This window comes from Capricornis sumatraensis, chromosome 4, assembly GCF_032405125.1.
Source record: "Capricornis sumatraensis isolate serow.1 chromosome 4, serow.2, whole genome shotgun sequence".
Lineage (NCBI taxonomy): Eukaryota > Metazoa > Chordata > Mammalia > Artiodactyla > Bovidae > Capricornis > Capricornis sumatraensis.
Window position 1 is genome coordinate 104,869,448 of NC_091072.1, and position 14,336 is coordinate 104,883,783.

At 38.0% G+C, this 14,336-nt stretch overlaps 1 protein-coding gene across 2 annotated transcripts in view; it reads left to right on the forward strand.

The window, feature by feature from the left end:
• The window catches only part of CFAP54 (cilia and flagella associated protein 54), a 324,342-nt gene that overhangs the window by 239,123 nt on the left and 70,883 nt on the right, over positions 1 to 14,336 (forward strand). For both annotated transcript variants that reach the window (XM_068971780.1, XM_068971781.1), the window contains 5 exons: positions 1,710 to 1,865; positions 3,329 to 3,434; positions 4,297 to 4,393; positions 11,970 to 12,068; positions 12,571 to 12,712. In XM_068971780.1, coding sequence (XP_068827881.1) covers positions 1,710 to 1,865; positions 3,329 to 3,434; positions 4,297 to 4,393; positions 11,970 to 12,068; positions 12,571 to 12,712 — 600 coding nt within the window. The remainder of the gene's footprint in view (positions 1 to 1,709; positions 1,866 to 3,328; positions 3,435 to 4,296; positions 4,394 to 11,969; positions 12,069 to 12,570; positions 12,713 to 14,336) is intronic.

A 14,336-nucleotide genomic window follows, 5' to 3' on the forward strand; every position in this document is an offset into this window, starting at 1 on the left:
GATAGTTTCCAATTCTGCTGCCTCAGTGCTCAGTGGCAGGTAGGGACCTGTTCAAAGGCTCTGGTGACACATTAACACCAATGACTGGCTTGTACCCAGCATTTCAGCTGGAATCCTACACATTCTGCAATTCTACACTACCTTTCTTTTCATACTCCCCCTACTATGCCTGTTAAGCTATTCTATCAATACAACTTTTCCGCCAAGTTGCCTTTTGCTTTTACTGCAACATTTTTCTTCTTTAAACATATCAAAGGTGATCATCAGTTGCCCGCCCTGATGGCTGTACTCAGTAGGCAGGCATTCGTGACCATTCTCAGGTCTGGCCCAGGGGTCCTATAACCTGCCACCACAGCATCCTGGGCTTTCACTGCCTACACAGTCAACTGCACAGTATTTTGATTGCTTATCTGGCCGTTCACATTTTCTGTTAGACATTAAGCTCCATGGTCTCTCACTTAAGGGGTTTGCTGCAGAGTCAGAGTTTAGGGTATGGGCTCTGGAGCTGACTACCTAGGTTCAGATAGTGTGATTTTGGGCAATTTATTTAAACTTCACTGTGCCACTGCTTTTTCCTCCGTAACATGAGCATAATAATGATATCCATTCAAAGTTGGAAGGATTACATGAGATAATGCTTAAGTACTTGGGATGGTACCTGGCGTTGTAGGAACCTTAGTTCTTATTTTCCACTTTTATCTTTCTTATCCAGTGCCTAAGAATTCAGAAAATATTTGTGGAATAAATATCTGTCTTTCTTTGGGGTGATTAGAAATTAAATCTAATGCCCCTTCAATAATATAATAATCCTTTATTATGTTAAGAAGTGATGGGACCATACCAGAAATATGATGTGAGGTCTTTGTCCATAATGGGTTTGCAAACAAGTTATAATGAGAAAATATGCAATGTGAGGAACCACTATAGAACTGAATAGAAATTACTGCCTATTAATATATGCAAATTTTATTGGGAACAACATAAAACTTTATAAATCTTCCAGGTGTTTCACTACTAACAACGTTATCTCTGGAACCCAGAAGTTATGTAGAGCATTATGAACTTTTAGAATGTAAAAAGACTCAAGAGATTATCCTTTATCTTAAAAATGAGAAAAATGTTGAAATTTATCAGAGACCAAGTTTCAAAAGGCTATTGTTTATAGTTCATTGAAATATTTGGGTACTGAGTTTCCTTTAAGTGTTTGTTCAATGCTAAAAACTGAAGACACCTAGAATTCTATTCTTTTTTTTTTTTTGACCTTGCTAAGGGCTTGTGGGAGCTCATTTCCTGACCAAGGATTGAACCCAGGGCACAGCAGTGAAATCCTGGAATCTTAACCACTAGGCTGCCAGGGACCCTCCTCCCCCTACACACCCAGACTTCTTAGTTGCACCTACTGTGAGAGGAGTCTGTTAACTAGGAGGTTGGGTATGAATGAGTGTGTGTGTGTGCTGTCGCTTCATTTGTGTTCGACTCTCTGCAACCACATGGACCTTAATCTGCCAGGCGTCTCTGTTCATGGGTTTCTCCAGGCAAGAATACTGGAGTGGGTTGCCATGCCCTCCTCCAGGGGATCTTCCCGACCCAGGGATTGAACTGGCATCTCCTGCATTGCAGGCGGGTTCTTTATGCTAGCACCACCTGCAAAGCCCTTGTTATGAACACTATGTATATTTCTCCCTCTTCATCTAATATCTTTCTTTTAGGACATACAGTGGCCAAGCAAGTATATTATACCAGTAAAAAGAAGGATCCTTCAAAGTGGTTACCTGCCCTTCATTTTTTTGAAATAGCTTTGAGGCTCGCTAGGACATCAGGAACAGAAGAACATGAGGTGGAAGCTGAAATCTTTTTTCAGAAAGGTAAGATGTATTTGGAGTCACAACTATGATAAAGTTTGGCAAAACTTTTTTTCCTATTAACAAAAGGCTTCTGAAAAATCTGGTCACTGATTATATAAAATATTGATTTTACAAAGGGTGTGGTGTTGACAAACACCTTGATGTCTCTGCCAAACTCAGTTTTGGATAAAGTGAACGTGCTCATATTAAGTTTACATCTAGAAAGGGAAAAAAGACTCCTATTTTCATTTCTTTTATAATTACGACTGGCTTTCCTTATGCAAAGTTTCATATTCGACACAAAAATCTCATTATCAGCCATTTAGCTATGAAAAATGTTACTTAAAGAATGCTTAGAAGATATTTTTATGCATAATTTCATTACTTAGCTAAAATAGCCAGTTTCTGTAAAAGATACCTATCCATTTAAATAGCTATAGCATATCTATACTTATAACTTATAATACACATTTGCATAATGCATTCATATAGCTTTGTTGTGGCCATTTTAGCCCTGAGAAAAGTGATGATGACAATTGGTATCATTTATTGGACACGACTGAACAACTTCACTTTCATTTTTCACTTTCATGCGTTGGAGAAGGAAATGGCAACCCACTCCAGTGTTCTTGCCTGGAGAATCCCAGGGACGGGGGAGCCTGGTGGGCTGCCATCTATGGGGTCACACAGAGTCGGACATGACTGGAGTGACTTAGCAGCAGCAGCAGCATTGAACATCTACTAGGAAAAAGCACTGTAATCAGTGTTTTACATCTCATATTGCCAGTTCCTACAATAGCACTACAAGGTAGGGATGATCAATCCTGGTTGGCAGATGAGGGGAGTCTGGGTAAATAACCATCTATAAGTCAAGAGCTACTAAATGCCCAGATGTGAATTTCACATGAGGTGGTTCTATGCTCTGTCCACATGCTGTATGGAAACTGTCAATGCTTTTCACAGTGATTATGAGATTTCTCTTTCCAGTCCTGGCTATAGAAGTAGCATTCCAATGCCCGGCACTTGAAGGCTGCAGCTCACCAGGAGGGAGGCAGAGCTGTCTGCACACGAGAGCATTTGCATCATCTGTGTTGGTTTTCCAGAGTCTGCTGATTTTCTAGGATTTGTTTCTAGCAAAGGTGTTTCCTATGATGCCTGCAATGACTGAGGAAGGAAGAAAATGGATGTAGATTAAAGAAATGCACTGCAGGAGGAAGTGAGAGCACAAAGTAAGGAAATGGAAGGAAAACAGGATGATGACACCTGTGTCTGAACAGTGAGAGGAGGCAGGGGAACCTCGAGGTGCCCAGGGAAGGAAGCAGCAGCTCTTTCCCCACTGGCGTACCTTCCAGCAGGAAACAAGAGATGGGCAAGCAAGGAGAACACATCCAGTTTTCCAAGTTTCCAGCATAAAATATTTGTTCTGAAGTCCTAAATGACAGAAAAAAGAAAGTCCATCTTTGTATATCCTTTTTCTCTTTCAGGCAAAATAGAATGTCAAATATTGATGGAAGAGAAACCTCCAACTATGCAACTTGAGAGTCTGTTTGAAGCTATACAACTAAGCTTGAGACATGATCAAAATTCAGGGTAAAAAAAAAAAAAGACCTTTCCATTATCACAATATGTGTTTGGGTTTGATCTCTATGTTCTGGATGTGTGCTGAAATGACTGGGACACTCTCTTCTCATGGCAGGGCTAGTTTGGGGTGTCCATTGTCCAGCTGGTTCACTGACTTCCTTTTCAAGCTTGTTGCTTTTGGCTCTGCCCCAAGGCTTTATTCTCAGTGACCATTGATGACAACAGGTAGCCTGATGACATACTGGACTGTAAATCACTTCTGGGCTATACTCAGCTTGATCTCCTGTCAGTCCCAGGATACAGGAATTTCCACCAGATGTGAAATCGTATCGAGAAGGGATTTGTGCCATGCGGGTTCATCAGTGCCAAGGCTGGCCAACTCAATTCTGTATAATTGACTTAATGCACTGATTTAAATGACCCTGTCCGACAGGTTTGATAGTGAACACACAGCCCTCAGCCACACCAAGTAATGGCTTTCAGCATAACTCTGTGTGTCTCTTTAAAATCTAATCAGTGTAGGAGGGTAGAGACAGAGATCTGGTTTTCCAGGCTTGACTCTCACTTCTGTAGTGCCTTGTGTGCTGGACTATTCCAGAATGGTCTTGATGCTGGACTCCTTGCAGTCATGGCAGGAGGAGATCACAGGACAAGGAAGAACATACAGCTGTCTTTAAGAGCTTCTGATTTCAGTAGGGAGGAAGATGCCAGTGTTTAGGCCACAGGTGCTGTGAAAAAAGGGTCAGTTTGGAACAGATGCTAGTTTTGCCTGTTTTTACCTTCATTTGCTCAGAAATTGTTGTCATATGATGCAAAATGATGCTTATGAGTAGTGAGGCTATATAATAAGTACAATGTTTTATTGTTTTAGGTTGATAAGAGACTCCTACCTTGAAATAGCCTTATTACTTTTACACATAAGGAAGTCAAAGAGCAAACTTCCAGTGTCACCATTGACAACTATTAAGGTAATAAATGATTTTATTAGAAATATAAAGTATTAAATGTAAAGTATATTGCCTTTGAGCTTGCTTATTTTGCTACCTCTGTGCAATGGATATAAAGAGACATTTTTCTTTGTGACTTGCAGGAATTAATTCATTATTTTAAGCTCATACTCATATTTAGATACCTCTTTGGACATTGTTACATAAAATTCTGGAAATGGATTTCATTTGGACATTTTTGCCTGTTAAAATGTTATCCATGAAATGTCAATCAGTCAGTTCAGTCGCTCAGTCATGTCCAACTCTTTGTGACCCCATGAATCACAGCACTCCAGGCCTCCCTATCCATCACCAACTCCCGGAGTTCACTCAGATTCATGTCCATCAAGTCAGTGATGCCATTCAGCCATCTCATCCTCTGTCATCCCCTTCTCCTCCTGCCCCCAATCCCTCCCAGCATCAGAGTCTTTTCCAGTGAGTCAACTCTTCACATGAGGTAGCCAAAGTATTGGAGTTTCAGCCTCAGCATCAGTCCTTCCAATGAACACCCAGGACTGGTCTGCTTTAGGATGGACTGCTTGGATCTCCTTGCAGTCCAAGGGACTCTCAAGAGTCTTCTCCAACACCACAGTTCGAACGCATCAATTCTTTGGTGCTCAGCTTTCTTCACAGTCCAACTTTCACATCCATACATGACCACTGGAAAAACCATAGTCTTGACTAGACGGACCTTTGTTGGCAAAGTAATATCTCTGCTTTTGAATAAGTTATCTAGGTTGGTCATAACTTCCCTTCCAAGGAGTAAGTGTCTTTTAATTTCATGGCTGCAATCACCATCTGCAGTGATTTTGGAGCCCCGCAAAACAAGTCTGACACTGTTTCCACTGTTTTGCCATTTATTTGCCATGAAGTGATGGGACCAGTTGCCATGATCTTCGTTTTCTGAATGTTGAGCTTCAAGCTAACTTTTTCACTCTCTTTCACTTTCATCAAGAGGCTTTTTAGCTCCTCTTCACTTTCTGCATAAGGGTGGTGTCATCTGCATATCTGAGGTTGTTGATAGTTTCTCCTGGCAATCTTGATTCCAGCTTGTGCTTCTTCCAGCCCAGCATTTCTCATGATGTACTCCATGAAATGTAGGTGCATATAAATGTGCTCAGTCATTAGGATTGATCAGGTGTTTGCAGGAAATGACATATTGCTTAAGCTGATAGACAAGTATGGTTTTCATTACTGATGTGGCTGGCTAACAGGTCATCTTTTGATAAGAAAAGTCATTCATTCATTTATCACATATCTATTGAGCATGTCCTATAACCCAGAAGATATTCTGGATAAAGCAGAGTCCAGGACAATCTCAGTGCTTGTTCCCATGCACTTACTCTTCAGCGGTGGGAGACAGGTAATAAACCTGTAAAGGAAGAAAGATGGGAGGGAGTGAGGGAGGAAGAGAAGGGAAGGAAGGGTTGGGGGTGTTTTAGGTGGTGAAGTTTAGGATTAAGAAATAACTTGAGTTTGTGGGATTGTGAACGACTACAGTGGAAAGAGGTGAAAAGTAAGATTTGATCATTTGGGAGGGAGCCCTGCAGGGTGGCAAACACATACACTCCATCAAGCAGCTCTTCCAAATAAGGGGCAGAAACGTCTCCAGGGATCCTGTGATCCTGTTGAGGTCAGAGGTTCAGCCTTTCTCAGGAGCTCCTAGAAATGCCAGTGCTGCTGGTCTGTGGGCCACACCTGAGTACCCAGGATTCAGGCAGGGAGATTTTCTTTCTTTATTTAAAAATAATAATTTATTTATTTTAATTGGAGGCTAATTACAATATTGTAGTGGGTTTTGTCATAGATTGACATGAATCAGTCGCAGGGGCAAATGTGTTCCCCATCCAGAACCCCACTCCCACCTCCCTGACCATCCCACCCCTCAGGGTCATCCCAGTGCACCAGCCCTGAGCACCCCAGACAGGGAGATTTTCTAGGCATGAAGTTGGGTGAGGAACTTTGTTTTAATTTTTTTTTTGAAAACTTGGTTTTTATTTTTCAAAAAATACTATCTAATTGTTTATTCTTTAGATTTCAGTAGGCTTTATATATTTCATTCTCATTAAATAATCCTCTGGCCCACCAAAAAACCTCTCTAGAAAATTTTGATGTCAAATCTCTAATCTTTGAGACAACATAAACATGATTTAAATCCTGTAGACAAATAGGCTTTTAGTCAGTTGGAACAACTTAAATGGTTGCTGCCTTAGGTGGCTAACAGCTTTTTTTTTTTTTTTTCATTAAAATGATTACATAGAAAACTTACTTTTGTGATATGATATACATCTTTACATCCAATAAGAGAAAACAGAAATCTTTGTTACCATGGCAATTTGCAATGCAAATTAATAAGATGCTAGGATAAAAAATATATCACCTTTTGGGCCTTCTCTAGGGAGCTGTTTATAATTAGGAGCTTAAACAAATAAGATTTGAGTGAAAGAATAGTATAACTCCAGTGACTGAACAGCAACAACAAACACAATATGAGCATTATTTCCTGTATATCTTGACATAGCATAAATATTTTAGCAAGACATACAATTATTAGACACACAGAAAACAGTCAAAAACAACAAAAATTCATCTAGGCATATTCAGACCATTGAAATAGAACATTTAAAATATGTCCTAGTAAAGACAATTGCTATATAAATGCTGAAAAGAAGCATTATTGTTTCACTTATTTGGAGAATCTGGAATATAGTGACTGTCACCCTGGTTTGGGTTGGAGTCCTAGCTTCATGACACACTATTAATACCAATGGGACCGAAGCTTTTCTAACCCAAGTTTCCTCATCTGTGAATTGAAGGTGAGGATACTTACCCCTTAGAGTAGCTAGGAAAATTAAGTAAAATAAAAGACCTGGCACATAATAAATACCCAAAAGAAAACCCAAAAAGAGGTGAGGGGACGATCCTTTATGTAACTTTGACTAGACTCCAACATTGTATCTTTCTGAAGTATTTTGTACATAGTAGGTATCCAATAGTTATTTGTTAGTTGAACTATTTCTTGAACATTCATTCATGTATTCATTCAGTCAAACACTTATTGAGTGCTTAATGTATGCCAATCATGTTACTCTCTTCCCCTAAGAAGCACAGAGGAACAAAGGAAAGAAATACTTGTACTGTGATGTGCGAGGACTATAATCGGAGAAGGCAATGGCACCCCACTCCAGTACTCTTGCCTGGAAAATCCCATAAATGGAGGGGCCTGGTGGGCTGCAGTCCATGGGGTCGCGAAGAGTCGGACACGACTGAGCGACTTCACTTTCACTTTTCACTTTCATGCATTGGAGAAGGAAATGGCAACCCACTCCAGGGTTCTTGCCTGGAGAATCCCAGGGGCGGGGGAGCCTGGTGGGCTGCTGTCTCTGGGGTCGCACAGAGTTGGACACGACTGAAGCGACTTAGCAGCAGCAGCAGAAGACTATAAGATAGGTCAAGTAGGGAAGTGGAGCAAAGTGGCTAATTCTGCTTTGGGGGAATGTAAGAGAAAGCTTTACAGATGAGATGAGTTTTGGATAAGTAGAAGTTTTCCGAGGAATTGAGAGAAAAAATAGTCCAAAGAGAGAGATTATCAAACACATGTTTAGAAAATAGATTTGTTGAAGCATAAATTATATCTGTGAAATTAACCTATTTTAAGAGTACAATTCATAGATGTTTAATAATTTTACATGTCGTGTAACTATCATCACCATCCAGTTTTAGAACATTTCCCTCATCTTCAAAAGATCCCAAGTGCCCATTTGCTTTCATTCCCATTTCTACCTCTAGTCCCAGGTAACCATTAGTCTGTTTTCTGTCTCTGTAGATTTGTCTTTTCTGTATAGTTCACTTAAATGGAATCATACAGTATGTAATCTTTCATGCCTGCTTCTTTCATCTGGCATTATGTTCTTGAGGTTCACCCATGTTGTAACATGTAACAATATTTGTTCCTTTTACTTCTCAGTAGTATTCCTTTATATAGTTTTATTACCTTTTCTTGATTCATTCAGCTGGAGCTGGATATATGAATTGTTACCACTTTTGGCTATTATGAATGATGCTGCTTTGAATATTCGTATATAGATTTAAATATTTTAAACTTTATTTTTAATTGGAAGATAGTTGCCTTACAATATTGTGTTGGCTTCTGCCATACAGCGTGAATCCGCCATAAGTATACATATGTTCCCTCCCTCTTGAACCTCCCCCCAACCCCTACCCACTCCCGCCCATCTAGGTTGTTCACAGAGTGCCACATTGAGCTCCCTGTGTTATACAGTAACTTCCTTTGAGCTGTCTGTTTTACATAGGGTAATGTGTATGTTTCAGTGCTACTCTCTCAATTCCATATACAGACTTTTTATGTGAACATCTTTTCAGTTCCTTTGGGTGTATGCCTAAGAATGGAATTTCTGGGTCATACTTCAACCCTCTGTTTAGCCTGCTGATGATCTATTATATTGTTTTCCTAAGTGCTGTACCATTGTGTATTCCTACCAGCAGTGTATGAGGGTTTCAGTTTCTCCACATCCTTGCAAACAGTTGTTATTATTTATCTTTTTGATTGTAGCCATCCTGGTGGGTATTAAGTGGGTATTTCATTAGAATTTTGATTTGCATATCCCTAATGGCCATTTGTATATCTTCTTTAGGACAATATCTACTCAAATCTTTTGCCCATAAACTAAATTATCTTTTTTTATCACTGAGTTATAAGACTTTTAAAACATATGTATTCTAGATATATGTCCCTTATCAGATATATAATTTATAGATTTTTTTTCCAGCTGATGGCTTGTCTTCTCATGAAATTAATGGTATCTTTAGAAACAAGAGTCTTTACTTTTAATGAGGTACAGTTTATCATTTTTTAAAATATTTTGTGGTTTTAGTACCACCTTACCTAACCCCAGATGTTGAAGATTTTCTCCTATGTTTTCTTCTAAAAGTTTTCTAGCTTTAATGCTTAAGTCCATCATGGTATATTTTGAATTAAATTTTGTATAAAGTGTGAGATAAGGCTCTAAATTCATATTTTTGCACATAGATATTCATTTGTCTGAGTATCACTTGTTGTAAAGACTATCTTTTCTTTATTGAATTGCCTTGGCTCCTTTGTCAAAAAATTTATTGCTCAAAAGTCTAAATATTTATTCTTAGACTTCCAATTCTATTCCATTGATCTATAATTCTATCTTTATGTGAGTATCCACTGTCTTGATTACTGTATGGCTTGTAGTAAGTTTTTTGAAATTGGAAAGTATTTGTCCTCCAATTCTGTTCTTTCTTTTCAAAATTATTTTCACTTTGAATCTTTTGCATTTTATTCTTCATTTTAGAATCTGCTGGTCAGTTTCTGCCAAAACGCAGAATTTTGGTACAGATTATGTTGAATCTACAGGTAACTTGTGGACATTTGGCATGTTGACAATTTTGAATCCTCAATTCATGTATATGAAGTCTCATTTATTTAGATATTAATTTTTATTGATAACTTTTTTACTTTTCAGTATGCACATTTTATACATTTTTGTTAAGATTATTTCTATCATGAATGGGTATTTTCTTAATTTCATTTTCAGATTATTCATTGCTGATACAATTGATTTATGAATATTGAGTTTTGTATCCTGTGACCTTGCTAAGCACATTTATTAATTCTAGAGGGGTGTGTGTGTGTGTGTGTGTGTGTGTGTGTGTGTGTGTGTATCTTGGGTTTTTCTGCATATAGGATCATGTTCCTTGCAAACAATTTAACTTCATTTCCTATTCTAGATTCATTTTAAAATTTTTCTTACCTGTTTGTATAGGCTAGTATCCCATATGCAGTGTTGAACACCTCCCATGTAAAAAAATGCCCATCATATTTTTTTTTCCTGTTTTCATTCTGAGCTCAAGTTTGACCTCAATAAAGCCTTCCTCTCAATTCAAAATGAGCTTTCTTTTTTGAATGTCTGTGTCACTAATTGTTGTTACAATATAGTTACTTAATGTTATTTTGTATTCAATGCCTATTAGCCTTGTGTCAAGAATTAAATAGATAAATTGCCCAAGGTTATAGTCAGTAAGCTGGCACTGGCTACCCCAGAGCCTAAGCAGTGTTATTACAGCTAGTAAGGATGGTCTTCATATTTGGGACAGGACTACATTGCTTAGATTTTAGATTCCCCATGGACCGATCTCTCCAGGTATCGCCTGTCCCCAAGTTTAGCACTTTATCTAGTCACATTTGTGCATTGTATTTCCTGCTCTGGCATCAGCTTTACTCATTGCTTTTCCTTTTATTTGGGAGTCTTGTTGCCAGAAGTAAAAAAGGTATTTTTGTTATTGCTTATTTTATTGTTGAAGATCTAAAAAATCAGGTAAAATATGAACATCAACAAATTAGGATAAGCTATCTAATCGAATAGTTTTTCCAGATTAGTTGAATCTTTAAATTTGACTATTAATACTTTAAAAATGTAAAACAGACAGCTAGTATGTTGCTGGCAGGGTTTCTGTTTACTTCAGTATTACTGACTTTTTTATATTTAAAAACTGAACACATATGCCGCATACACACACCCTCACATTGCACGTATCTCCATTCATTGTCACTTTTTGCTGTTCTGTAGAACTTCATGATTACAGTCATCCTTTTAACAGTTCTGTAGTTAGAAAGCTGATGGCAAATACCTATCAAAAATCTTTAAGTAGTATTCCTGTTTCTGACATATTTACACACAATATATATTCACTTTATAGATCCTCTATTAAAATGGTAAATAACACTTAAAATGCCATTTCTGTTTATTTTATTGATATTCAAATAGTGTAAGCTCATCTAGAAAATCACACAACAAAGTTAAATATAATTAAATTACCCATAAAACCTGGGATAACCACTGTTGATAATTTTCTCTGTTTGTGTATATAGAGAAATATATATGTACCTATCTTTTATACTAATACATATATATGGAATTTAGAAAGATGATAACAATAACCCTGTATGCGAGACAGCAAAAGAGACACAGATGTATAGAACAGTCTTATGGACTCTGTGGGAGAGGGTGAGGGCTGGATGATTTGGGAGAATGGTATTGAAACATGTATATTATCATATGTGAAATGAATCACCAGTCCAGGTTTGATGCATGATACAGGATGCTTGGGGCTGGTGCACTGGGTTGACCCAGAGGGATGGTATGGGGAGGGAGGTGAGAGGGGGGTTCAGGATTGGGAACACGTGTACACCTGTGGCAGATTCATGTTGATGTATGGCAAAACCAATACAATATTGTAAAGTAATTAGCCTCCAATTAAAATAAATAAATTTATATTAAAAAAATAAAAAATGGGATCATACTTTGCATGCTATTTTGTAACCTATACTTTTCTTTTTCTAATATGATTAGGATATCTTTTCATGTTGATAGATGCATGTACATTATTATTCTTAATGGCTACACAGTGTTACAGTAAAATCTCATCATCAGAAGATTAGAAAATCTATCATTAAGCTTTATGATATCTTTATCTGTCTTTATCATAAAATATTTGCCATATTTTGTAGGCTCTTCCCAGAAGGCATAGTTCTACTAAACAACCAATAGTAAATAAACATGAAATGTACAGTTTATTTGCCTGGATTGCAATAAGAGCTGCTGCACAGGTTGGTGTGATTTTTATTTAATTCTCCTCTTTACTGTCACATCTGTTAAGGCAGCACAATCTATTTATTCGAGAGAAAGAAAAATTTCACATTCTTTGAGATTTGTGCCAATGATATTTCTTTGGGGCAATTAGAAGTGCTCGTTATATGTGTAGTGTTTTTAATCTCTATTTGCCAGAACTTGGTTTTGTTTGTTTCAACTTTTCTTTAATGAAAGTATTGGCAGATACACATGTGCACATATTTTGGGAAATATCTGTCACAGCTAGGTGAGGGAGCCTATTCAGAGTGACTTATTTATTGATTAAATTGTCAATCATGATTTGTTTGACTATGATACATAGTACATGCAGGGGATCACATATTGTTTTTCAGATTGTCTTTACTTTTCCTCCAATGTGTACCAAATATTATGAATTCACTCTTTCACATTCTTCACCTAATGGATATCTATGAATCAAAAAGCTTGCATTTATGAATTCTAATTATGCATTAATTTTAGGTCAGTGAGGCTGTGCTGGCAATTAATCTACTTATTGGAAAGAAGAATGCTAGAACTGATAAAGTTAGCCAAGGAGCATTAGCAAATATCCCAGAATTTGCTTCCATGGATCTTTTTTCTTCATACACAGATTATTTGCTTGGTATGTTTGGTTGTTGGGCATTTTATATACATATAATATATAATCAAGTTGCAAAGCTTTAATTCTAGAGATTTATTGGATTTTAACTTTATTTTTATTTTATTTTTTATTTAAATTTTATTTTTTTACTTTACAATACTGTATTGGTTTTGCCATACATTGACATGAATCCACCACAGGTGTACATGAGTTCCCAACCCTGAACTCCCCTCCCACCACCCTCCCCATATCATCTCTCTGGGTCATCCCAGTGCACCAGCCCCAAGCACCCTGTATCCTGTATCGAACCTAGACTAGGAATTCGTTTCTTACATGATAGTATACATGTTTCAATGCCATTCTCCCAAATCATCCTGCCCTCTCCCTCTCCCAAAGAGTCCAAAAGTCTGTTTTTTACATCTGTGTCTCTCTTGAACAACAATGGTTTGGGAAACCTCTAAGACCCTGAAAGGGAAAATCTTAGGGTCTAGCTGCTAAAACATAGGGGCCCCCACTTGCTGTATGTACGTATATGTTATTCCATTCACTACTGCATTTCAGGTGCAGGGTTGTGTGGTAAGAAAGTGATATTTCCTGATGGCCTGTTTATTCCAGTTCACACATTTGAAATGAAACTGTGGAACTATTTATGTGAGAGACCTTCTTTGAGACTCTGAAATGTGTGCCTACTCTTACACTCTGATTTAGCTCCCTGTTTCTTTTCTTAGTTCTTTTATATTTGTGTGTGTGTGTGTGTGTGTGTGTGTGTGTGCTTGTGCATGTTTAAGCTTTTTCTCTCATTTTCCTCTTACTATCATCAGCTTCCCGAGGGCAGGGAAGTTAGCTATTTGATTTGTGAAGGGCGCTCCTTAGAGACGATGGAGACAGTGGAAATAAGAGACAGGAAGAGACGGTGGAAACAGTGAGATGCTTTTTTTCCTTGGGCTCCAAGACCGCAGCAGATGGTGACTGCAGTCATGAAATCAAAAGATGCTGTCTCCTTGGAAGAAAAGCTATGACTGACCTAGATAGCATACTGAAAAGCAGAGCCATTGCCTTGCCGACAAAGGTCCATCTAATCAAAGCTATGGTTTTTCCAGTAGTCATGTATAGATTTGAGAGTTGGACCATGAAAAAAGCTGAGTGCAGAAGAATTGATGCTTTTGAACTGTGGTGTTGGAGAAGACTCTTGAGAGTCCCCTGGACTGCAAGGAGATCCAACCAGTCCATCCTAAAGGAGATCAGTTCTGATTATTCATTGGAAGGACTGATGCTGAAGCTGAAACTCCAATACTTTGGCCACCTGATGCAAAGAACTGACTCATTTGAAAAGACCCTGATGCTGGGAAAGATTGAAGGCAGGAGGAGAAGGGGACATCTCATCCAACCATTAGATGGTTGGATGGTACCACTGACTTGATCAACGTGAGTTTGAGCAAGCTCTGGGAGTTGGTGATGGACAGGGAAGCCTAATGTGCTAGAGTCCATCAGGTTGCAAAGAACTGGACATGAATAAGCATGAGCACACACTACAGAAAATCACATATTACTTATACATAGCAAGGATTGATATTAATATTTGTTAAATGAATGAATGAAAAATTAGTAGAATTTTAACTTAAACTTACTATATTTTTTAAAATTT